A 27,962-nucleotide genomic window follows, 5' to 3' on the forward strand; every position below is an offset into this window, starting at 1 on the left:
AATCGCAAATGATGTTTGACTTGAAGAAACTGAGCAGACTATCTCAAACCTATCTCAAAGTCAATCGGTCTACCACGGTCGAATGACAAGTAGTCATAATCTGGACTCATGGTTTCCTATTTTGATGGTTTTTAACATATCAACACGTAAGTGTATGGTCACATGATGTAAGCCAATCCTGTTTTATATTTTGGGTCATATTTAATGCCACTGCTGAAGTTAAAATGTCGGATTTAAAGAGGCCAGGACACGAAAAATCCAACTCATCGAGAGTAACTTCCTCTGAATCTATGAGAAAATCTATGTTCAAAACTATCCTCAACACCTTGAAAACCTCAAGGACTAATTAGTAATTAACGTTTTAATATTCGCATCCGAAAATAGATATCTGAGAATGCGATTTCACAACAAGACAATGATGACGTCATGTTAGGAACACACGTGCAAAGCTCAGGCATGTATCGGATGCGCGACGATCATACCGTTCCATATACAGTACACGCACATTTACACTGAGAGAACAACCACTGTATTACGCTATATCGTTAGAAATTTCAAGTTTGTTTTACAACTGTTGTAAACTATCCGAGAGAAATGCCGGTCCGTTGTGTTGTTGGGGCTGCATAAATATCATTACCCATGCAATTAGCCTTCATCCATGGCTGAAGGACGAAAAAAAACACGGCGATTATGACCAAGTTAGTGCACAACACCAGCGCCGATTTCACTGGGCCTAGCCAGTATGCAGCTCCGAATGAAGCGAACACTTCACGGAAGCATACTACGATCCCTCCTTTTTGTTATGAAATAAAACAAATGGACTTTAACGGTTCGACATAAAAGAGTCATTCTTCTGTCAAGTAATCCACAAAAAACTACTCTGAAGACCAGATCGGGGAACAGGAAACCTCCAATGGGGCAAGTGGCGATCCTTAGGAGGTAGCGCGCCGAGCACTAGTAGTACTATAGTATTAGCGTTACTACACTGAAGTCGCAATAGACGAAGAGATTTTACTGTATCATCTAAATTAACACCCCCTTCATTGCTCTATTGTATACTAATAAGCTATGAGGTTAGCTTCAAAAGCGATGGGTTACATCTTCTTGTGAACAAATCTCAGTGCCCCAATTTATTTCTGGAATATGCTGGATCAGTTAATTATAGCAATAATTTCTTATTCCTATTCCAGGAAAACCATTTATTATGTTGTGGAGGGAGTGGGGGTAATGGGGATGGGTCAAAATAGGTAGGTAAAAAGATTTTATTCCAAAGGTTGTTTAATTAAATCTCAAAGCGATTTATTTTAAAGTCACAGAGCCAAAAATTCACACAACATAGTTCAAGTGTTAAATCATTGAACAAAATTTATTCAATATCAGTTCTAGACAGTCATTCTGGACAATCTGAACTAACATTAACAACAATCATTGTATTATATGACATAAAAGTAAAACTGTACTTTCCATAAACATTATCATTCTTAAATTACACTAATGTAATTTGTGACATCAAAGGAGGTTAAAAGAAAACAACTTACATGAATTTTTTGCTTTAAGCCTACAAAGCAGTTGCATGTCCATCGCTATCAATCGTTGTTGTGACAAATTAATTAGAATAATCCAGAAGCAAATACAATACAGGGTTATTTAAACCAAGAAACACTGCACGACGCAACTCACATGCAAAAATGTTACCCACGCACGACGACACGTACAACACTGATGGGCAATGTGAAACACAGCATCACACGCATTAAAACAATCGAAGACCATTAACAGGGTGTACTGCTGAGTTTTTGAAGAAAGACTACAAAACGAACCAACTGCTGCTGAAGAAACAGTCTAAACATTCAAGAGTTCTGCTGCCTCCATTGGTCTTTATTATGACTTTTCTGGCAATATCATTGGTGATATGGATATTTTGGCTTCCAGATTAAAGGTACGAATCAAACGAGGTAAATGCCCCTAAAAAGGTCAATGCCCGTTCCCTTATGCACATTTTATATGACATCACGGTCACGCCAATACTTGTGTCCAAATGCTTCAAAACATGCCTTTTCTTTTATTGTTGATGTTGGGTCTGGAAAATAACCTTTTCATCCTGAATTAAAAGTCTTGAATTTCAATATATCAACACTGAGGGAACCCTGACGGATTGATAATCCAACACAATCGTAGTTTAGAAAGGCTCCCTATACAATGAGTTTTCTCCTGGCAACTTGAATCCAGTGTAATGACCATTGGCTGGAAAATCACTTCTGATCCTTTGGACTGCACATGATGGTAGCACAACCCTGACGTGTCTTGCTAGGAACCCCAAGTATCATTGAACCTGTTGACCGTAGGCTATGTATCTGTACTGCCTGGGAAAAAATTTATGAAAGTTCAAAATGTATCAATGTTGGCCATGATGTCCACAATAACAAGCAGGCACACAATGTACAGTTATGGTTACATTTGTTGTGATTTTACACCTTCCATGTATCATGAAACATTCTTTTGTTTCAGAAAATTGATTTGCAAAACTCCAGGCCAAAGTACTAGCCAAGTAATAATGAGTATGAAATAACACATATGCCTACCTAGCATGGCTGCATAATGCAACTTACATCCCCGAGCCAAACTTTCAGTATGCAACCAACCCTACTAGTACTACACACTCTACATATGGGTTGTAAGTTACCGTAACACAACGCACAATACGGTTTAGGGTGTTCCGCGAATTCCAACAACACATGCACAAAATGGACTGGATTTTGTTTTTAAATGCTTCGTTAATAAATTCTTACCACGTTGTATGTTCCTTGCAATGGTTTCGAACGGATTTCTTCTTCGATATGTTGTGGAGCTTCAATTTCGGCTCGTTTAACAGGCTCGAACTGATACGGTTCTAACACCTCCGCTCCACCCTCAGCGTTCGGTTCAATATTGGAATGATCATCGCCTTCACTCTCTGCTTCGAATATGAGAAAGGGCACTCTAATTATAGCCCAATTTCACTGCCTAGTGAAGAACCATTATCACTTTGAACTTCGGTTGCCGCATTTGGCTCTGGATCCGCCATTTCACAGGAAATTTTGATTTGATATCGCACTTGTGATCGGTGTTTTGTTTAGTAACTACTAGTGGTATGTGTACTTGTCTACTGTGTACGTGAATGGTACCGTAGCAGCGACAACAAATATGTGTTCAAAACGTGACGTCACATGACGTCATGCGAATCGGAAAATTTTCGAGTAAACAAAGTTTCAAACGCCGAAAAGGGTAAATTCATTCTCAATTTTCGACTTGAAAAATCAAGTTTTAAACTGGCAGATTGGTTGATACATGTTTTAGAGAACATTCTTTGATGGATCCCAAAAATATAGGACTTTGAAATTTTCGTGTCATGGCCACTTTAAGCAGTATCATTTTGATAGGAAGGGTGAACACAGCAAAAGTTTGAAAATTAATTCAACTCTGATGCTGAATATTTTCTTGCTAAGGAAGTTATGGTGACTTAAGTTTAAAGTAACACTTATTGAGCATTTTCCTCAGCATATAGAATGCAGCCACTTCTACAAAAGTGACATACCTCTCTGCTCTCTTGGAGGGGGCAATCTACTGTTAGCAGTAGCATCGTTATGAACTAATTATCTGTTTCTGTCTAGCAGTCACAAACTCATCTCTAGGAGGTTTCTATTTCAGGTGTTACCTGCAAATAGTAACTTTATTCATGCATTGAGTTTAAATCATGTAGACTTAAACCAGAAGGTTCAGACTATATGCTTTCAGACTCCAAAGGTTGTCTTTTCCCTCTGTTTTCCACCCGTTTTTTTCTTTTAATTTGTAAACTGTTTAGGTGGGATCCTCCGGTGAAATGTATCAATATATATGTCAATAAATGTTATAGATGTAACATCATGAATGAGAGAAGTGTTGAAATATTTCTGTGTTTTGAAGATCAATAGTATTGTATATATGTATGTCTGAGTATGTTTATATACTACAGGTTGTGTCCGAATATGCCTAAGTAGTCATTTGTTAATACAGAGCATTCAATGCCTATTAAGTTATTTGTGAATATATGCATCTGACAATTGTTTCACTCCTATTAATAGATCATGCATCATTTGTACACTCCTGTTTGAAATTGAAAACACTGGAATAAATATTCTGTCTCCAGTTAGAATCATTGATATTGGTAACATTCAAATGTTTATTGTATACATATAATTCTTACCTATCAAACTGCATGAGAAGAATCACACTTTGACAACAATTTTAGAACAGCCAGTGTTTGATTGGTCTTTGTACCATGACAATACTTCAAATCTTTGATTTATGCAATAATTAAGCAAATTTATTGCTTATTGTTTAACACTAGGTACGGATGTGCACTGATGCATTCATTATTTGGTATGGTATAGCAAGATTCCTGTTGAACTTGTACAAGCTAAGGTGACTTTCAGAGAAGTCATTTATGGAACATTTATACACCTGATACAGTGCACGTCATGGTTTGAGTCTCTCCTTACAATGGATGTATGGAGCAGGTTCACTGGTATCCAGGGAATAATGTCCCTGGTTGTATGTCCCCATAATAATGTCCTCATAAGCTTCCTGGTTCGAGTCACTCCAAGATCAATGTATGTCGTCCAGTTACAGAGTTGTTGACAATTCAATTCATAATCATGGACGTTAAATATGAATGTAAGAGACTGACTTGGGTCAGCTTGCGGCTTTGGTAAGCCAATGAGGCTTCTTCGCGAGTTCTTGCTTGCAGGAGGATAAAAAATACATCCATATAAACAAGTAGCTGTATTGCATCACAAAATCGATAAATTGCTACACAAGTGCAAAGATGTTTAACAGTATTTGTACACAGAAATGTAGTGTTTTTTTCTGAGAGTCTCCAAAACTTGCCATACAAAACTTGAACACTAAATTGCTTTGGTTATGTGGGTCCAATATTTATAATAATGAATCCAGAGAAATCCGACTACGTTCGGCCAGCGGCCATGATGTAATTCCACAGTGAGGAACGCCAAAAGTGACTTTAATACATAACACCCTGGTATCAACTTTTTTCTCTCTTTTATTTGGGGTTGTAGATGTTCTGAAGACTGCAGCTGTGTCCAACGTGCCTGGCTGGCTCTGTTGAAGAATTGTTCCGCAACAAAGCAAGTAAGTGTGATAGTAGTAAAACCAATGCGACCTTCCTGAAACTATCACAGGACTGTCACGAGTGTTTCTAATATTTCTGTTGTTCAATACTTGGCCTTGAGTCAAAACAAAGGTATAAAGTCAATTTCATGTGGCTATCAGTTTCTTAAAGGCATTGAAGACTCGCCCCAAACCGTGTGCAGCCATCTGAAAAAGTTAACTTTCCATTGCTTGCAAGTGACGTTTTGTTCGTGTCGCTACAAAATGCAGACAGTAATGATACATGATACAGTACATTGTTATCTTTAGCTGGACCTGAGATGTCCATCGCTGTATCGTTTGTATACTGTGCTGTGGGTATTGACCGCATCTGTATGTACTGACTGTACACTAGTGTCTAATTTCCGACCGTAGCAAGCTGTGTGTGTATTTTCTGGGATCAATGGTGGCATTTAACACTTCTGTTACACCTCATTCAAAACTAGGTAAAATTACCTGCATTAGACGTTTCTTTTTGCGCGAGTCATCACACCCTTTAAGGCAGGGATAAGTAGATTGGGCTCAAGATGCATAGCTCTTGGTAATGACATTATGTTTAACCTGATGATAATATTTGTTAAACTTATCCCTTTCTGTTGTTTTCTAATGGTTATTTGAGACAGACTTTTCTCTAAAGCCTTGTTCCACTCTGAGAATGCAAAGGGGAGCTGATACCTGCAGGACTGCATTTTCAACTTTGTATTGTGAATGCTCAGGATTAGACACCTCAATTGTGATCTCCCTCATGGAGATGATCCTGCCTTCAAAAGGGCAATTTAAGATTGAATACTATTGGGATTACAGGACCCAGCATCTCAGATTGTAGTGTGAATACTATTGGGATTACAGGGCCCAGCATCTCAGATTGTAGTTTGTATACTATTGGGATTACAGGACCCAGCATCTCAAATTGTAGTTTGAATACTATTGGGATTACAGGATCCAACATCCCAGATTGTAGTGTTTATACCATTGTGATTACAGGCCCAGCATATCAGATTGTAGTTTGAATAATATTGTGATTACAGGCCCCAGCATCTCAGATTGCAGTGTGAATACTATTGGGATTACAGGACCCAGCATCTCAGATTGTGGTGTGAATACTATTGGGAACACAGGACCCAGCCTCTCAGATTGTAGTGTGAATACTATTGGGATTTCAGGACCCAGCATCTCAGATTGTAGTGTGAATACTATTGGGATTACAGGACCCAGCATCTCATATTGTAGTTTGTGTACTATTGGGATTACAGGACCCAGCATCTCAAATTGTAGTTTGAATACTATTGGGATTACAGGACCCAACATCTCAGATTGTAGTTTGTATACTATTGGGATTACAGGACCCAGCATCTCAAATTGTAGTTTGAATACTATTGGGATTATAGGATCCAACATCCCAGATTGTAGTGTTTATACCATTGTGATTACAGGCCCAGCATATCAGATTGTAGTTTGAATAATATTGGGATTACAAGTCCCAGCATCTCAGATTGCAGTGTGAATACTATTGGGATTACCAGACCCAGCATCTCAAACTGTGGTGTGAATACTATTGGGAATACAGGACCCAGCTTCTCAGATTGTAGTTTGAACACTATTGGGATTACAGGACCCAGCATATCAGATTGCAGTGTGAATACTATTGGGATTACAGGACCCAACATCTCAGATTGTAGTTTGAATACTATTGGGATTACAGGACCCATCATCTCAGTTTGCAGTGTTAATACTTTTGGGATTATAGGACCCAGCCTCTCAGATTGTAGTGTGAATACTATTGGGATTTCAGGACCCAGCATCTCAGATTGTAGTTTAAATTCTATTGGGATTACAGGACTCAGCCTCTGAGATTGTAGTGTGAATACTATTGGGATTTCAAGACTCAGGGTCACAGATTGCAGTGTGAATGCTATTGGGATTACAGGACCCAGCGTCTCATGTTGTAGTGTGAATTCTATTGGGATTACAGGACCCAGCATATCAGATTGCAGTGTGAATACTATTGAGATTACAGGACACAGCATCTCAGAGTGCAGTTTGAATACTACTTGGGATTACAGGGCCCAGCATCTCCAGTAACTTGTCCTTCACTTCCTCATAAGTACTTCAGCATAAGTACTACAACTACCTATGTGATATGTAAACAATCATTGTGACATTTTCCCGCTTTTATGCTTGTTCGTCAGACATCGATCTTTCACTAGTTCTCGAGTGTGAACCGGTTCAGGTCTGCTTTATTACCTCCCTAAGGCAAAACAAGATTCTGATCCCCTCTGCATTCTCCAATGTGGACAAGGCCTGCGGCCATCTTCCTCTTCCAGATTTAGTTCTGTTGGAGTCAAGTTTCAGTGTACTAGGAGATATATTTGCCAGACCGAATCCAGCTACTTACGAGATAATCCGCTCAAAACATCACCCACTCGTGGTACAATGTTTTACATTGAACATCGGATTGCTTTTGCACATGATAACGGTTAATACTCATGCCTATGAAGTTTGTTAATATCCACCATCTGTGGGTGATATTTTACAGATTACAGCATAAGAATAATACAAAGAAATAAATGTATGTTGCCATGACAACAGTGCTCTGGAAATTATGTCGATTCTTTAGAATTAGGATATAATGCTCCCATAATTTTTTTTAATATTTTTTTTAAGTACAAGCTATTTCAAATGACTCTGTGAAATGATTCGGTCTATTTTCATGATCAAGCTAAGTCTTAATTTGGTCGAGTATTGTGCGATTACTTAGAGCAAGCAATGGATTGATTGAACTAGACAAATGAAAAGGAGTGCTGAGTGTCTGATTGTTAATATTCAGAGAGAGTGTACATACACAGTGTTACTGAAGATGGCTGGCCTACTTCTAATTCTAATTCTAATTCTAATTAATCCTTTATCCCAGATGGTCTTCCTTAATTAACTTATATGTCAGTTAAGAGAACTGCAAGATATGGTTACCACACATCTGCTGCTGCTGATGATGAAAACCCAACACTATGTGGTAACCTAACAAGCTGATTCAATACATATAGGCTAATAACTTTCAGCATGAGTGTGGTGCAGATGAACTGAGAAGTACGTAAATTGGGCGCCAAAAAAAAAACAAAGGTTCTCTGTTAATATCAGTGTCTGAAAATAAAACAAAGGTTCTCTATTAATATCAGTGTCTGAGAATAAAACACAGGTTCTCTGTTAATACCAGCGACTGAGAATAAAACAAAGGTACAGTACTTTGTTATTACCAGTGACTGAGAATAAAACAAAAGGTTCTCCATTAATACCAGTGACTGAGAATAAAACAAAGGGTCTTTGTTAATATCAGTGACTGAGAATAAAACAAAGGTTCTCTATTAATATCAGTGACTGATAATAAAACAAAGGTACTCTGTTTATATCAGTGACTGAGAATAAAACAAAGGTTCTCTGTTTATATCAGAGACTGAAAATAAAACAAAGGTTCTCTATTAATATCAGTGACTGAGAATACAACACAGGTTCTCTATTAATATCAGTGACTGATAATAAAACAAAGGTACTCTGTTTATATCAGTGACTGAGAATAAAACAAAGGTTCTCTGTTTATATCAGAGACTGAAAATAAAACAAAGGTTCTCTGTTTATATCAGAGACTGAAAATAAAACAAAGGTTCTCTATTAATATCAGTGACTGAGAATAAAACAAAGGTTCTCTATTAATATCAGTGACTGATAATAAAACAAAGGTACTCTGTTTATATCAGTGACTGAGAATAAAACAAAGGTTCTCTGTTTATATCAGTGACTGAGAATAAAACAAAGGTTCTCTGTTTATATCAGAGACTGAAAATAAAACAAAGGTTCTCTGTTATTATCAGTGACTGAGAATAAAACAAAGGTTCTCTATTAATATCAGTGACTGATAATAAAACAAAGGTACTCTGTTTATATCAGAGACTGAAAATAAAACAAAGGTTCTCTGTTGATGTCAGTGACTGAGAATAAAACAAAGGTTCTCTGTTAATACCAGTGACTGAGAATAAAACAAAGGTTCTCTGTTAATACCAGTGACTGAGAATAAAACAAAGGTTTTCTGTTAATACCAGTGACTGAGAATAAAACAAAGGTTCTCTGTTAATACCAGTGACTGAGAATAAAACAAAGGTTCTCTGTTATTATCAGTGAAAGAGAATAAAACAAAGGTTCTCTGTTTATACCAGTGACTGAGAATAAAACAAAGGTTCTCTGTTTATACCAGTGACTGAGAATAAAACAAAGGGTCTCTGTTAATACCAGTGTCTGAGAATAAAACAAAGGTTCTCTGTTAATATCAGTGACAAGTTTAAATTTTGTCTTTTCTATTTATAAATTCCTTGAAATTTCTACTTGGAAAGAAACTGAATTATTAATGTTTTCTGTTTAACATGCAACCATAACAGTGTTGTGCAACAATTATAATCATTTGTTTAGCCTATCTGGGAGGTGTTACTTTAATTTGTAATACACCTTAACCATGTGGTTTGTTTTGTACTCTTGTACTTCTTAAAAATGTTTTAAATTTGTTTCCCCTTCAGCCATGATTACTAAGGCTAAGAGAATAAATATCTCAACTTCTTCTCTTACAGGAAACATTAGAGTTATCGAATGTTACGGAGAATAGCATTTCACCGCAATTGGAGGATATTGCTAAATATAGAAAGGACTTATTGACAGAAGTGATGTCTTACCATAATACATTCATTAAAGAACTAGAAGATGCAAGAAAACAGCTTAGCAAGGTAAGTCCTTCAGTCAATGTCAGGGACCTTAATGTACCTACCAATCATCAAATTGCCCCCCTCCTCCCCTTAATGTACCTACTAATCATCAAATGCCCCCCTCTCCTCCCCTAATTGTACCTACAAATCATCAAATGTCCCCCTCTCCTCCCCCTAAATGTACCTACTAATCATCAAATGTCCCCTTCTCCTCCCCTAATTGTATCTACCAATCATCAAATGTCCCCCTCTCCTCCCCTAAATGTACCTACTAATCATCAAATGTCCCCTTCTCCTCCCCTAATTGTATCTACCAATCATCAAATGTCCCCCTCTCCTCCCCTAATTGTACCTACCAATCATCAAATGTTCCCCTCTCCTCCCCTAAATGTACCTACCAATCATCAAATGTCCCCCTCTCCTCCCCTAAATGTACCTACCAATCATCAAATGTCCCCCTCTCCTCCCCTTATTGTACCTACTGTACCAATCATCAAATGTTCCCCCCTCCTCCCCTAAATGTACCTACCAATCATCAAATGTCCCCCTCTCCTCCCCTAAATGTACCTACCAATCATCACATGTCCCCCTCTCCTCCCCCCCCCCCTATTATCCTCAACTACAGTACTATTTGGTCATTTTTTTTGCCTTAATTCACATACAGTTTAAAATCTCTAACCTTGAATGGTTTTAATATATAGCAGAAAAATGTTATAATTCAACTTTAATAATGCAACACATAATTGCAATCCCAGCGTAATTAATGTCAGCAGTGTCTGTTATCCATTAGCTGTTCACTCTTCCGTGAGATATCATCTCAACGGTTGTCAGCAGGAGTGGTCCCTGTAGCCATCTGGCAGCAGAAGGGGGGCGGGGGGGGGAGGGGTCCTTGCAGCCATCAGAAGAGAAGGCCACCCTTGAGGAAATTTATTATTTCAGCCATGTACCATGACTCTTCATCAAGTGAAAACACTCATTTCTTTTCCGATCAGAATCTTCAGTCAGCTCACATGAAAAACTGCTCACAACCTTGCTTTTAATGTCAAATAAATGAATGCATTAATATCACAGAGATTAAAAGAAAATGGAAAACAGCTCCGTGAACTTTAGCATTTTCCTGTTTATCGTCGGCAGTTTGATTTAAATTTTGATGGCTGTGTAAGTTTCTTGCCGTAGGAAGATATTTTGAGTACTGTGGTACTCTGCTGGCATCCTCTTTCAATTTATAAATATTGGAAGTTATATCTCTTACAACAGCTGATAGGTTGCTCATTTTATCATCACCGACTGGGAGGCAGACAATATATATTTAGTCGATGTCGGAGCAATTCTGTATAAGACGAAGGAGACATTATTTTTTACTAGCACAAGGCAGTAGTGTGTTCCTGTGTTTGTGGCAGACCAGTGTGTAATACCAAGTCTATCAAAGTAGTCCCGAAGACTGTAAACTGGGCGATTTAGGGTGCTTAACTTTTTTTATTTTTTTTATTTTATTTTTTTTATTAAAGCTAGAGTGAACAATAGCCCATGAAGATTGACATAAGTCAAGAGCTAATATATAGGCTGTGAGGTACTATATAAGAGAAATCCACATGGGCCAATCAGTGGTTCACAGCAGCTTAGGAACTACTGACGGGTGGGGGGTTGCTGGCCATCTCACCCCAGAAGCACACCTAAGCAGTGCGGTGGGAGGTGTGCACTATACATGACCTAAACTGAAAGCATCCAACTTCTATATTAACTGTACTGAAATAAATTACTAAATCTTGGAATTATGAAAACAGTTGGGAGATGTATTCTACCTTCCTTTATAGCTCCTTTTGTGAGCTTAGCTGTTTCTATTATTTTAGGTACCATGTGTGGTTGAATAGTAAGTAATGGATTAGCAACTGGTTATACCCCTTCCCCCACCCCATTCACTTTAATACACCAAAGGCAGTCCCTTTTGATCAACCTTTTATGTGTACCTGTGTCTCATTTATGAAAAGAATTTGCACTTCTGAATTAATGTACTTACTTATTAGACCATATAATAACCATATATGCAGGAGCATTGGTTAATTTGTAGAACTCCTACACACTTACAGTACCTATAGATTCATGCTTGGTCTCTAAATAACTACAGCTACTAACACCACACCACTGAGCACATTGTAACTAGAAAATGTACATAAATCAAACAGCAATAAAAGCACTTATTGTATATGACACATGTATTCATGTACAGACATTATTACCCCCTTACCTCCCCCTCACCCCCACCCCCATTCCAACCTATCCACATCACAAGCATACACGGTTTTGCCTTTATTACATACTTAGCTGTTTCTATAGGGTTTTATGACTGTATCATCATTTTTTCCTTTCTTTTCCATATTCTCAAATCCTGAATTTGAATTACAGATTTCATTGACAACTGTCTGTTCATTTTGATTTTTAAATGCCTTATTTCTGTAAATGGTCTGTTATCCACCCAATTAGTGGGACATTTTCATTCTATGCTATACTGTAATACACATGATTCAGATCGCACTCAAAGTGTCAGTATGAGCAGTATGAATGTCATGGTTCCATCAGATTATAAAGGTTAGAAACTGTTCATACTGTCAGTAGGAGTGCTTTGAAGCATGATATAGGAGGACAGTTTAGAGAGGTAATAGCATGAGAAAACAGTCCCCACTGGCTGCTGTTATCAGAATGGGGTATTCATCCGTTTGTGATGATAACCTTATATCTGGTGATAAAGTTGTTTAGTTGTGTGCAGTATCATTTTTGTTAACATTAACAATTTCGAGGAAGCAATTAACCTTGCACAAGATCGTGATCTACGTGGCGGAGGTTTATCACTGAGCATGTCGGATAGACAAGACTTAACTTACAACTACTAGTATCATTTTAATGGTACTAATGTATGGCTTTGTTTGCCTGTTGTCAAATTGTAGTAGCCTAGCTCAGTTGTTATGATACCTTCCTAACATATTCCAAATAAAGCATATAAGTTGGTATATTCTTGCCGATATGATCAGGCTTAGCAGTTAATATAGTCATTATACTTGTTTGGACAGTTTACAAGACTCTGAGTTCTTTAACAGTGCATATATATTTCCTGTTCTATAATGATAGTTCCTTTCACAACAAATTTTACTAAAGTCTTCCTCTAATTAATAATTATTCAGCATGAGATTAGCTATCTCCACAGGTATCAAATGATCCATAATTTCATTCACCTGTCACCTGCTCTGAGTGTTAAGGCTAACACCTCTAGTATATATACCAATGTTGCCTCCAGCAGCTGAATAGTTGACTATCCACTTGTATTCATAGAGCCATTATATTCATCTGATAGTGGTGTATACTGCAGGCATGATATATATTCAATAGTTATAGTCTTCATGGTTTGTGGAGGACTGTAGTAGACTGTTATAAAGGTATCATTAACTAAGATATTCCCTGTCGTCGGTGCGTGGGTTAACCAGTTTTATCACGATACGGTGAGTGACCGTATCACAAACTCTCTCTTCACGGTCCGTAAACTCACGGCATTTCATCAACGACGATCGGAGTCCTCGAACACCGAAAGGGAGAGGAAATCGAAGGGATGGTTTTGAAACTAAGATCATTCTTTCTGCTTGGAGATCTCAATTTATTTAAATGTCATCGGTGTAGGTCCTGAATCTGCTGGAAGGGTTATAATATCAATCATGCTTATAAATGCAAGCCTTCAAACGCCAGCCAGTCTTCAAATCGTTTTCCTGCATTGACTATTTGAATCGTACCGGAGAATCTGGGAATAATTCAAAGGGTAAAAATCTCCAGAAAAGTACTTTTGTGGACTTGACGTTAAATTTTCATGAACATTCTACTGTCAGGCATGAGACTCTTCCGCGGTTACGCGGATTTCCGATGTTTTTTTTTTTTCATTTTCGCGTTTTTTCTCATAATTCGCGTTTTTTATTATTTTTTATTATTTTTTTGATATAATTTTTTTTTTTTTTTTTGCCGAACATGCTGGACTGTGAAGGGAAGGAACACCGAATTTGACCAGTGGTGGAATCAAGTAGCAACAAAGCAAGCAAAAAAGCCTTTTTTTTGGTTCAAAAAAGCTAATGGATAAATTATACAAGCAGAAATTCCACACTTTTTTGGCGAATTACGTGATGTGATAGATTCCATCTAGAGTCCACCATTTTGCATCTAAGCCCTCCTTACCTGACAAAAAATTTCTAAAGGGGAGGGGGACACCCCCTCCCCTTAAACCCCTCCCCTAGGACGGCGACCGATAAATTTCATTTTTTTTCCCCGGCTCAGTCTCATCCCTGTACTGTGCAGTGGTTGTTATTTAAACAGTAATCTCTATTTGATGCATGAATAATAGAGTCTTTAAAACTGTTTGAAATAAATGTGTTGTAAACTTGACAAACTAACCAAGCGTAAACATATCACTTTCGACATCTTCTTTAATTTTCCTGCTGGGAATTGAAAGCTTGATTTAAATCACAGATGGTAAATTAACTCTAAGGGTTAATCAAAAGAGCCCATTCCTCTCTAAGATAATTGCTACATACTGGGAAATGACTCAGCCACAACTGTATTTAACACAAGACTGCAATTTCTTCAAAATATTAAGGCACTCACATGGAGGTTTTCACCAATGACCAATGGGTTTGATTCATTTCCAAACATTTGTTACCCAAAACAAAACCTGTTTTCATATTAGCATGATAAATATCACATGTAAAACGCCAACTTGAAATTTCGAAACAGAAATTTGCTTCCCATTATTTTGAAATAAAGGTTAATTCAGCTACAATTGTAGTATTTTATGATCACAAATCATCCTAAAGTTGATCAAACTCAAGGCAAAAATCTGTTGATTTATCTGTTAATTGGGACGGTGATCTTAAAGAAATAACAACGGAACTCTTTTAAAGGAGAAGTATTTGTTGTTTCATGGCCAAGAATCTCTACGAGTCCTACATTAAAGGCATTGAAGACTCGCCCCAAACTGCGTGCCCTCTGAAAAAGTTAACTTTCGGTTGCTTGCAAGTGAAGTTTTCTTAACTAGGTACAGGTAATATAAAAAAAACCTGCCCCGGCTGAAACAATGCATCTTGTTTCCCGATATTGATGAAGTTTTTTAAATTTATTTTCTAATGATTTTGATCTGTTTGTTTGAAGGATCAAGATCACTACCAGACCAGTTGGAAAAAGATGAAAGCTGATGACAAAGATTTAATGGTAAGGTGCATCCTGGGTATTAAATTGGCAATTAACAGAGAGGTATAGGGTCTTCATAGTTATGATACAATGGAGCTATTATTGACATCAAGTGTCATCTTAAGATATGGCAAAGGAAGAACTTGTCACTTGTGAGATATATATCACTGTATTTCCTTCCCTTCCTATTAAAGAATCTACAAATAATTTGCCTAGTAACATTAGGCCGCATCAGCTCATGTATGTTGTGAAGTATAGCTGTGGTAGGATAAGTAAACAAATGATGACACAGATGTGTTCATAGAAAGCATTTTCTACTTGTCATTTGAATGACTAGATATGGGAGGAAAGCTAGGAGAAACCCCTTCCCCCGACTCCTTCCGCACATACTAATAATATACAATAATAATATATAATAATATAATAAACAACAAGTAATGCCTTTCTCTATCATATCAACTGTAGTTATTGTACACTTCAATTGTCCCCAGGAATGTGATATAAAAACCGAAGAAATCCTGCCAGATTCTTTACTCAGCTTCTTTTAAGTCCATGTATTTACAGGTTTGTATATTCAGTTCATTCTTAATAATTGGTTGCCGTTTTGTTTTCAGAACCAATCCACAGCACAGTGTTACAACTCGCTCAATGAATATGTGTTACAACTAGCTGGAACCAATCACACTGAAACAACCATTTGTAATGTTGCTCTGAGTAGGACTGTATCTGTAAGTATATTAACTCACTCAACTATGTGTGTGCTGTTACTCCACTCCTAGAGTCATGATGATGTATTAAAAAACATGGTTGTGTGGTACTATTTGTATTTAAGTGACACCAGTTATACCAGCTTTAGCATGCAGTGTGGTGGAGAAGCAGTGAAATGTATGTATTGTATTTTAGAATCTCCTGCAAGCAGGAACTCGCAAAGAAGCCATCATTGGCTTATCAATGCCGCAAGCTGACCGTAGTCAGTCCAATTAGATTCATATTTAACTTCCATGATTATGAATTGTCAATTGTCAACAACTCTGTAACTGGACGACATACATTCATCTTGGAGTGACTTGAACTCGGGACCTTATGATTGGAAGGCACTGGCGTTAATCACTGAGCTATTACACTCCTTAACACTTAACCCTCCTGTATAAAAGTAAGTTGGCCTGACGTCAGGCCAACTTATACTTTTATACATTCTCCTACACAGGCTCTCTAGTGGATAAGCAGTTTGCTAACAGTTTTATTTTATTTTGACTTAACACTCCTATCACACTGAGCTAACAATCCTAATAAAATAAAATCATATATATTAATATCCCTGCTCAATATTCTGGTTGCAATAGTATGGTTTACTACTTTAATACATTCATGTAGTTAATTATCTTAAATGACATTCACTATTTCCTATGCTACTGTACCTTGCTACTTTCATAAGGACTTCACTTTCTGAAATTAACACTATACCAGTGTTACTAGTAGTACTGTACATACCACACTGTGAAGATTGAATGACCTGTCAAGCAGTGGTTAATCTTTCATTCATTTATTTGTTTTTATCAACTGATGACGTTTATTGCCTCTTTCTGGTTGCCTCCTCCTTACATTGACGTAATATAAGAGAGGAAATGCATTTCAGAGCTTTGAGAGATGATGTTTACCGGTCAATTACGACCAACATTGTAAAAGAAGATTGATTCTTCAGATGTATATTATGGACTTTGGACCTTTCTGATAAGTGGATTAATATTGAGGGATAAAATTACTCTGCGTGGTAATTTCGTCAAGTATCCTATGGTAGCTTAGAAAGGTAACTACGTGATTATATGGAACTGTAAGTATCAACAATGTGAACTTGACCCCATCGACACGTACTGTAGTTCACACAATAACATTTGACCATGTAATACTATATCTGTTTAACATTCTTGACTCGATAACACTTGAAAGTATCACACTATATTACTGTAACACCTCTCATTGTTAAAATATAACACGATGACACATGAGAGTGTTACACTATTGCAAGTCTTGAAAATATGTCAGTATGTCACTGTGACACTTGACAGAATAACACTATAGCACTTGAAAATATGTCAGTATGTCACTGTGACACTTGACAGAATAACACTATAGCAACATGGCACTGGACATTGTTGCAATATAACAATATAACACTTGATAAACATGTCACTATATCACACTATCACACTGTGACACCTGACACTATAATACTGTAACACATGACAGTGTTAAAATATAACACCATGACACCTGAGAGAGATACGTTATGACACTTAAAAATATGGCAGTATCACACTATAACACTTGACAACTTAACACTATGACACTTTTTGATAAGTCCTTATAATGTATCTATGTATGTTTGAATGTATTTTAGATCCTGCAAGCAGGAACTCGCGAAAAAGCCATCATTGGCTTATCAAAGCCGCAAGCTGACAGAAGTCAGTGTCTTAGATTCATATTTAACGTCCATGATTATGAATTGTCAACAACTCTGTAACTGGACGACATACATTAGTCTTGGAGTGACTCGAACTCGGGACCTTATGATATGACACTTGAGAACTGCTTTGCACAATGACGCCTATAGCTTATAATATGTCATTATAACACTATATAACACTTGACAATATTACACTTGACTTTAATGCTATGACAATTGGCAACTTTAACACTTGACACTTTCTAAGTTATATGCTATGACACTTTAATAACAATATTTACTATAGCACTTGAAAGTATTACATTACTATACTACTATGACCAGGGAGTTGTTATGGAAACAACTCCCTGCTATGACCCTTGACAGTATTATGTACTATTTGTGAGGATACGCTGGCAATAATAAGCAGAAGAGGGTGCTAATGACTACCACCGCTTGTTCTGGTGGCCAAGTGGTTTATTGAATTGATTTAAATTGATTTATTTGTTTTTCACATGTAAATAATACAGTGTGAAGGAAGTCTTCCAAAAAGCGTACAACAGCTCAACAAAGTAGAAGACTCCCTGGAAGACTACTGAAAGACTCCCTAGAAGAGACTCCCTTTATTACTTCTTTTCTCACATAGCATGTTCAAGAGATTAGGTCAAAACTACAATAAAAAAAATAAAAAATTAAGAAAAACTACCAAAACAAAGAGGACGGTGCAGTACCTTCAGGTGGTTCCTCTCAACCACGTTTTAAAAAACGGCATCTGCAGTAGTAAACTCTATACATTTGAAACAACAGAGCGTTAATGTGTCTTGTCAATTATAATGTAGGCTATAAAGCATGTCCTTGTGCAGCAATGAACGCCGAAAGGGACAAATGTACAATCAAAACATCATGGCTCCCTGTCCGAATTGCACTACATATTCATATTATGACAATATGACACTATAATATATATGATACTATGTATGATACTATGATGATGTATGATACTATGATACTATATATATTGAACATTTAATTTGTACTTATATCTATGTATGTATTCATACACATATATATATTTTGTTTTTTCTTTTCTTTTCTTTCTTCAGGGAGTCTTCCACATTGTTAAGCTTCTAAGCTTTATGGAAGACTTCCCTCCACTTTGTACTTTTGTGGCAAACAAATAAAAAAAAATAAATAAAAAAAAAATAATAGTGCATCACATCTTTACATGACGTCACTTCTAGCATCACAGCATCACATGGTAACACTTGTAACTGTGATAGAATTATACATAGATTTGTCAATGTACGTATCATTAGAATTGTCACTCTTGCTGTTGGGATTTCCCTAGAGAGCAATATATAACATGTTCAAGGACATTTGGTAGTTGAGTAAGAATATCAACGGATATTGATTAGAATTGATCGGGTTTTCTACAGTATAGTCTCGATGCACCATTTGTATACATAACAATTACATCCCCTAAAGCGTCCTAGATTTTAATTTATGCGATCATTGGATTTGACTGGGCACCTGCATCGGTTTCTGCATCAGTCATCAATTAGGAAACCCCAGTGGGTTCAGTTTGGAATGGATGGCTGTAAGATATCATTAGATCAGTCATCTCTACAAAATAAATGTCAACGTTGTCTGTGATGGCAGTACATTAACTATAATAGCCGATAAATCTGAAAGGTTAAATCATTAAGAACATCTCGATATTATCCAGGTTGGAATACTATTGTGTGTTGTGTGATCGGCTGAGAGTTTTGTTGATATTAATTGAATGTGCAATCGATAAGACTGCAGACTCATCATCAGCTCTGTAAACTTAATGCAGAATCTTGTAACCTCTTTTCAATCAGAAGAAAGCACAAGTCAAAAATGATGAATCAGTCCAGTACCAGAATTTCACAATTTTAGCCGCTTGCTAGTAAATTCTAGTGCATTGAGTTCCCAGTTGCATTTTTGCTTGAATTAGTACAACAAGTAGCATTAATGTTGCACTGGCAGCAAACAGGCCAGTGCACTTTTGTTCAACATAACAAACAGCGAAATCCACTGTCGATCATGTAACCAGTATAAAGCCTTTTTTTGTGGCCTGAGTACCATGCTGTTAACCTTTAATATATAAGAAGACTATAATAAGTCATTGAAGCTATTAAACCAAATCTCAGAGTAAATTATAGTTAGCATTTTACACATATATATCCACATTTTGTGTCATGCATACTAACAGGTTGCTTGATGTTCATTTTTTTACTAGGATCTTGAGGCAATCCAGTGTGACATTCAGGAAGCAATAGCTTTCAGCCTAAACAGATATGCAAGACTCTTCCAAGCACAGGTAAAATTCATCAATTCTGGGTCACAAAGGAGTCAATAAAATATGACTAGTTAATTTATAAAATGACTAGTTAATGTAAGATTAATTTTAATACTTATTTTAAGGAGTGTCAAATTTTCCACTCTACTGCTGGGGTTGCATGGTAGCTGTAAGCAGCAAACAAGGTCGCAGCTGGCTAGTTGGGTGAGGTTTCTGAAAGTGTAACTTCTACACTAACAGGATGATAAAGATATTTGTTAGCTGATACACTGCCATATAAACTCCCCTCTAGAGTTAGTAGCTGATACAGTCTCATGTGTACACTCCCCTCTAGAGTTAGTAGCTGATACACTCTCATGTGTACACTCCCCTCTAGAGTTAGTAGGTGATACAGTCTCATGTGTACACTCCCCTCTAGAGTTAGTAGGTGATACAGTCTCATGTGTACACTCCCCTCTAGAGTTAGTAGGTGATACAGTCTCATGTGTACACTCCCCTCTAGAGTTAGTAGCTGATACAGTTTCATGTGTACACTCCCTTCTAGAGTTAGTAGGTGATACACTCTCATGTGTACACTCCCCTCTAGAGTAAGTAGCTGCATCACTCTCATGTGTACACTCCCCTCTAGACTTCTGGTTTATGACTAAGGTAGAATAAAATGATAGGCTAAAGACCATCTTAACCTTTAAAATTTTTAGAAGGTGATGATCGCATTTATATTTTGATGACATCGATAAGTGTAACACAGAGTCACATTTCCATTACTGCAGTCTATTTGGGATGCTGTTTATAAACCAAACCTCATTTTCAGCCAGCAAAAAAGAGACCATTAGTGTAATTGTGTTTGAGCTTTCATCACCAATTTTCTTGAAATACTGATAGAATGGCCATAAAATTTTGTTTTTTATTAAGATAATATTTGGACTTTCACTTAAGTTTGATTTTAGTGTTGGTATTAGGGGAAATGTTTATGAAAATGGCTTTTTTCCCCCCTGATTTTTGTCAGAGCCTCTTATTAGCTATAAATTTGTAGCTTGCATTGTGAATCAGCTTCTATTACACCGTTTGAACCTGCTACTGTAGCCATTTCTCTCCTTCTATATTACCTTTCATTACAAGAGTTAACTCATTACAAAGGTACCATGGTTTTTTATTAATGTTAATGATGGGATGATTATGTTACATCTTTATCTTCAAGATGATTGTATTCTCCCTTGTGACTGGACCATAAATGTTTATACATGAATAAAGCTATCTAATACAATACAAGGCATGTCCAGAGTGATCCAGTTGGCATGGTAACTAAAATTTTGTTATTTACAGAGCTCCCAACTGACCCGCAATATCGCGGGTTGGACCTGCATTCTAACACCCAAACCCGCTGACCCGAGCAAAAAAACCTGCATTGTAATTGTCAAGTATACATAAAAAAAAATTGAATCAAATTTTGACTTAACAACCATCATTTCTTCAGCATTTAGCATAATAGAGTATAAAACCTCCTTTACAGCATCATTTGAACCTCAAATTAGCCTATAATTCTTTTCATTGGGGCGAGCAGCGAACATTTTCATGCCACAGGAAAGAATGAATTATCACCTACTATTCAATTTATTGATGTTACACACAAAAAAATGCATATTTCTCAGAAAATTTTGGGTGACAATAGCCTTTCTTAGTGCCACCATTTTACATGTAGGCATCACCAGGATTCCAAAAAAAATTCAAAAGTGGAGGGGGGGCACCCCCTCCCCTTATACCCCTCCCCCAGGACGGCGATTCATTGCATGGACCAGCATTTGCCTTCTCAAGAGTTGGGAGCTATGTATTTATTCATGGAAAAGTCAACCGATGATAAAGGGACCTCAGATACTTCTCAATCTTACTCGTCAAGCATTTCGATTTATAAGGCTTTGATAGCTTGCATGGTTTGACGCTAAAGTCTGTAAAAAATGGAAATATTTTATTACTGCCCGCAGGAGAATTTGGTTTCTGTAATCCTTTTAGACAGTCTAGTAAACCATCATGTGGATTTCTTTTTGAAAGCATAATAAGCCTTAGATTGTTCTTTCTTAGCTTTTGGAGCAAGCTAACAGGTTGGACGGCCTGATCGGCTCCACAAAGAAGGCCAATCATCTACAGGTATCCCAGGACCTATCTGTGCTCACACAGATCCCCAGACCGGAATCTAAAATCTTTGAATTCTACATAGTCGACCCGGCAACCGATCAAGAAGGGGTACGTCCTAAGCTACAGATTACTGCAGTGTCACTGTGTTTACTGCATTATCTTCTATTGCTGTTTATGAAGATATTACAATACTAAATTCAATTATGCTAGTGTTTTGTTTTAATACAAATACATTTAATTGCAATGAGTATTTTTCTAACTGGTCACTTTTAGAACTGCTTTGAAAATTTATTATTTTAGAATCGTTTTTACTGCTTTATTGACTGTGTTTTAATTTGCATTATGCATACTACATTTGGAAACTATTTACTTAATTGTTAGCATTTCAAAAAATGTTTTTACTACGTTTAGGGTTCTATTTTTTATCGTTTAGTATTGGGTGTTTATTACTATCTGTTTTAGTCTTTTACAATATTTGTCTTACTGTACTATAGTTTCTCATACTTATTTAATATTTAATTATTGACTATGATTTAATCTTTTGTGTATTCTTTTTTTTTAAACTATTTTACTATAAATACATATTTCTGAATTTTGTTTGGACTATTTGCATTTAGGGCTGTAATTATTATCATTTAGTACGGGTGTTTTTAATATGGTTGCTTTAGGCTTTTACATTTTGTGCCTTATTGGTTCTATATATATTTAGGTTTCTTGTTACTATTTGTTTCTAGGTTTTACATTTGTTAAGCGCTTTGAGCAGCCTTATTTAATTCAATTTGCCTGAACTTGAGAATTTAGGGAAATGGTTATGACCTTAAAGTTTTCTGTTGTGATTTGCTAGCAATTCTCTCCTGGTTATTTATGGATTGAGTACATTTTCTTCTGTACGTTGGTCACCTTTGTCACCTGGCTATTAAAACACACCAGCCTTTGATCCACTTTGGTTGTCCTGCGTACATGTCACTGGCTATTTCTCTGATTTATTGTATTTCAAGGTGGATTTTAAGAACAATAAGTTGGTGCTGAACACAATGACAGAGGCAGGACTGAAGCAGAGATACAATCATTTAACACAGCAGGTGAGCTTGTATGGAAGGCCATGCAGATTATATTATTATATATATATATATGTATGAGAGAAGCAGCACAGACCAGGTAGGCGGGATCAAGTAATAGACCTATGTTTAGGTGTCTACAAGTGAATGGTGACATGTAGTCTTAAAGGGTTTGAAGACTCGGGCATAAAGAAACGTCTGATGCCAGTAATCTGACCTAGTTTGGAATGAGGTGTAACAGAAGTGTTAGACACCACCATCGATCCCAGAAAATACACACACAGCTTGCTACCGTCGGTAATTAGACACTATATAGTGTACAGTCAATACATGCAGCTACGGTGGATGCCCACAACACAGTGTACATAGCAGAGATGGACATCTTAGCAGGGAGTTGTTATGGAACTCCCTGATCTCGGGTCCAAATAAAAGATAACAAGGTATCACGTTTCATTACTGTCTGCATTTTGTAGAGGCAAGAAAAAACTTCACTTGCAAGCAACGGAAAGTTAACATTGTCAGAGGGCGGCAAACGGTTTGGGGCGAGTCTTCAATGCCTTTAACTGCATCATGGTGTAATGTACAGAGACTGGTTATTTTATATATAGATGAGAGAGTAATAGATGTTTAGGTGTCTACAAATAAAATGATGGCATAAAATCTTGTGCTATTTGTGAGTTTCGGTTCTTGTAATCAGCAAGATCTATTCAGAGGAGACATAGAATCAATTTGAAGGAAGAGAAATTACTCTCCCTTAACTTAATAATCTTGAAAAATGATTTACTCTGCATCTGCTCAACCTGAGGACCATTGAAGGTTGCATCCTTGCCTCCTAGTGTTGTAAACCCCCTCACCACCCACTCAACTATTTAGTCTGGTTAACACTATTGACATGGTTTCCCTTGGTTCCCTTTATCTCAATGTATCTGTTCAGATACTTGGCAGCACCACAGGCTAGCATTTATTTCATGTCGTTAGAATCCAAGGGATGCAGTGCTACGATTTGGTCAATATCAATAAATATCGTACACTGTCGGGCAGTAAACTCCTGCTGGTAGTCGAGTTATCTCTAACGGTACTTGTCATTTCATATGAACAGTCATTATGTGACGTGGAATACCAGCTATACTGTACTTGTTTCATTTCCCAGATTCGAGAGCAGGAGATGTCTGTGTCTGCCTCTCGGGATTCTCTTACTCATCTTAGGAAACTACTTGAGAGGTCAGTCCATCTTCATCTTTCTCAATTGTTTCTTATCGGAAAGTTTCCATCCACAAGTTTTGACGTGACCCTCTCTCTGTCAGCATCCCATGGTTATGATGGAATGCCATTAGTGACCTCGTCCATGGCTTCAAAGCTATCAGACTCACAGAGTTTAACCTGCTGGTGTCATGAATACGGAATCCTTTCGTTTTTTTTTTTGCTATTCTCGAAGGGAAATCATTGTACCATCTCCAAAGCTGCCAGAAAGACCAAAAATTAACCGTCATATATTTTCCAACTTACATTCCTTCTATCCACACTACACTTATTATGTGTACTACTCCCTCTCTGAAATATCCCACTGGTAACTAAGGCCAGGTCATGAATAAACATGAGGAGAGTAGTCTCATCATTCATCAAGTATTTACACCGTTTGGAACTGTGAGTGTGCAATCATCAGTTAAGTTGTGCACCGTTAACAATCGCGGCACCAACTCACAGTTGGATTTGTATGTTCAATGTACGTACACATTACTTAGGCCTATACGTATTCATGAACCATATGATCTTTCATATGCTTTGTGTCAGTTTCTTATCCTAATATTGTAACTTACAATGCAATCAATAATATTGCCCTTTTTGTTTTTAGCTGGAGAGGAAATACTGTTCTCTTGTGTGATTTCTATTATAATATAATACATTAATTTTCCATCTACTTTGGTTTATCAACCTTGAAATTGTTGTCTTTGATTAATAGTCAGAAGTCTACGGAGAAGGCCTCTGCCGTGGCAAAGATATTGTCTGACATTCACAAAGTTAAGAACAACATTCGTAGTCAGGAAGTATTCCTTGGCCTTCATAGGACTCAGGTAAGTGTGATTGATAGGTGACGGTATTACATTGGAGTGTATAGCCTAGTGGTTAACGCAGGCGTCTCCCAGTCATGAGATCCCCGGTTCGATTCCCCGCCGACAGCAAGGTGTGTCGTCTGGCAAGGGTGTTCTTCAATAACAACTTCCCGACATGGACGTTAAATGGATGTGTGCCGAGAGATTGGCCTCGGTCAGCTTGCGAGTCTATAAGCCTCCATGGCTTCTTTCGTGAGTTCCTGCTTGCGGGAAGATACATACACACATACATACATTCTGGTCATTCTACATAATACTATCACCCATGCTTTAGGTTTGATATGAAAAAAAAAACAATCTATCATTTTTAATTTGACCATTTTTTTTTCTTCAAATTTGACAGTTCTTTTGATTACTGGTTGCTTTTTATAGGCCTAAGTGTTTATTGCAAGTATTTTGATAAGTATTGGAACAACAAAAACATGTGGAGAAATAAATCAAATTGATTTAAAGATCTGCATTCATAATTGGTCAATGTAGGAGGGTAATTACTTTATACTTCCATCAATTATTATTATACAGTACTCTCATCCAAGGGCGGCGGAAGCACTTTTAATCTGGGGGGGGGGGCACCGACATCAAAGGGAACTTTGCAGAAATACGATTGGACTGATGCAGCCTTATATTTAGTACCCTTTATAACTCCATCAAAGCCCCCCTCCCCCCTCCTCAAGGAAAATAAACGTACTAGCACTGCAATATCCAATGTGCAAATTGGGAAACAAGGAACAAGTTTTCTTTTGAGACAAAATGAGGTGAAATCATACTAGTTGCTAATGTAGGAATCTTCCAAATTATATTTTTTTTCTTGTTAATATCTTAACAATTTTTTTCCATTCGAAATAGCTTTGAGTTTGACCCACAGAAATTCATTAAAAGTTAGGGGCATAGCCAGGATTTGCAAAGTTGTATGCACGACTATCTGAGCGGAGCGCCACCATCGGTTGGCGCAGAGCGTACAAGAAAATTTTTGGTTTTACAAACCCCTCAGATGGCCGGAAACTGCCCTTCCCGAGTGTTCATTCTGGTTCCCTGGCCTCTTGCTGACTTGAGACACCTCAATTGTTATGTAGAAAATGGGCACATTTTTAACCTTAGGAAAAGTGGGGGGGGCACGTGCCCCCCCCCCCCGGTTCCGCCGCCCTTGCTCTCATGAATAATTGTTAGTTTATAGTCTTATGTATCAATGTTTGCATTCATCGAGCGTAACATGTCGACATGAAGAGAAACACAGGCAGTGTAATGAAATGATGCTGGAATGTTAACCAACTTCAACATCTGTTGTCAAAGTAAATTTATTTCACACATGGCAGTTTCATATGTTAAAGAAATACATTCATGCGATAGCAAAGAAGAATCATCTAGCATCAGCTTGTATGTAAATGTTTTCTAAATATGTTACACACTTCTATTAATAACCAACCTATTCACATGCTACACACACAGGCTATTCATAACCGACCTATAGACAACATGCTACACAAATTATATTCAGAACCAATGTATTTGTGACATGCTACAAACACATGATATTCATAACAGACCTATATACCACATGCTACACACAAAGGCTATTCATAACTGACCTATAGACAACATGCTACACAAATTCTATTCAGAACCAATCTATATGTGACATGCTACACACACATGATATTCATAAGAGACCTATATACCACATGCTACACACAAAGGCTATTCATAACTGACCTATAGACAACATGCTACACAAATTCTATTCAGAACCAATCTATATGTGACATGCTACACACACATGATATTCATAAGAGACCTATACACCACATGCTACACACACAGGCTATTCATAACTGACCTATAGACAACATGCTACACAAATTCTATTCAGAACCAATCTATATGTGACATGCTACACACACATGATATTCATAAGAGACCTATACACCACATGCTACACACAAAGGCTATTCATAACTGACCTATATGCGACATACTACACACACAGGATATTCATAACCTACCTATACACAACATGCTACACAAATTCTATTCAGAACCAATCTATATGTGACATGCTACACACACATGATATTCATAAGAGACCTATACACCACATGCTACACACAAAGGCTATTCATAACTGACCTATATGCGACATACTACACACACAGGATATTCATAACCTACCTATACACAACATGCTACACAAATTCTATTCAGAACCAATCTATATGTGACATGCTACACACACATGATATTCATAAGAGACCTATACACCACATGCTACACACAAAGGCTATTCATAACTGACCTATATGCGACATACTACACACACAGGATATTCATAACCTACCTATACACAACATGCTACACAAATTCTATTCAGAACCAATCTATATGTGACATGCTACACACACATGATATTCATAAGAGACCTATACACCACATGCTACACACAAAGGCTATTCATAACTGACCTATATGCGACATACTACACACACAGGATATTCATAACCTACCTATACACAACATGCTACACAAATTCTATTCAGAACCAATCTATATGTGACATGCTACACACACATGATATTCATAAGAGACCTATACACCACATGCTACACACAAAGGCTATTCATAACTGACCTATATGCGACATACTTCACACACAGGATATTCATAACCTACCTATACACAACATGCTACACAAATTCTATTCAGAACCAATCTATATGTGACATGCTACACACACATGATATTCATAAGAGACCTATACAC

General features: G+C 37.2%; 1 protein-coding gene across 4 annotated transcripts in view; it reads left to right on the top strand.

Moving 5' to 3' along the window:
• LOC139983090 (uncharacterized) overlaps positions 1–27,962 on the top strand; it is a 115,362-nt gene that overhangs the window by 57,324 nt on the left and 30,076 nt on the right. For all 4 annotated transcript variants that reach the window (XM_071996436.1, XM_071996437.1, XM_071996438.1 and 1 more), the window contains exons 3-11: positions 5,094–5,166; positions 9,795–9,947; positions 15,105–15,164; positions 15,758–15,871; positions 19,850–19,930; positions 21,986–22,147; positions 23,038–23,121; positions 24,248–24,318; positions 25,058–25,169. In XM_071996436.1, the coding sequence (XP_071852537.1) occupies positions 5,094–5,166; positions 9,795–9,947; positions 15,105–15,164; positions 15,758–15,871; positions 19,850–19,930; positions 21,986–22,147; positions 23,038–23,121; positions 24,248–24,318; positions 25,058–25,169 (910 nt within the window). The remainder of the gene's footprint in view (positions 1–5,093; positions 5,167–9,794; positions 9,948–15,104; positions 15,165–15,757; positions 15,872–19,849; positions 19,931–21,985; positions 22,148–23,037; positions 23,122–24,247; positions 24,319–25,057; positions 25,170–27,962) is intronic.

Source organism: Apostichopus japonicus, chromosome 16 (assembly GCF_037975245.1).
Source record: "Apostichopus japonicus isolate 1M-3 chromosome 16, ASM3797524v1, whole genome shotgun sequence".
Classification (NCBI taxonomy): domain Eukaryota; kingdom Metazoa; phylum Echinodermata; class Holothuroidea; order Aspidochirotida; family Stichopodidae; genus Apostichopus; species Apostichopus japonicus.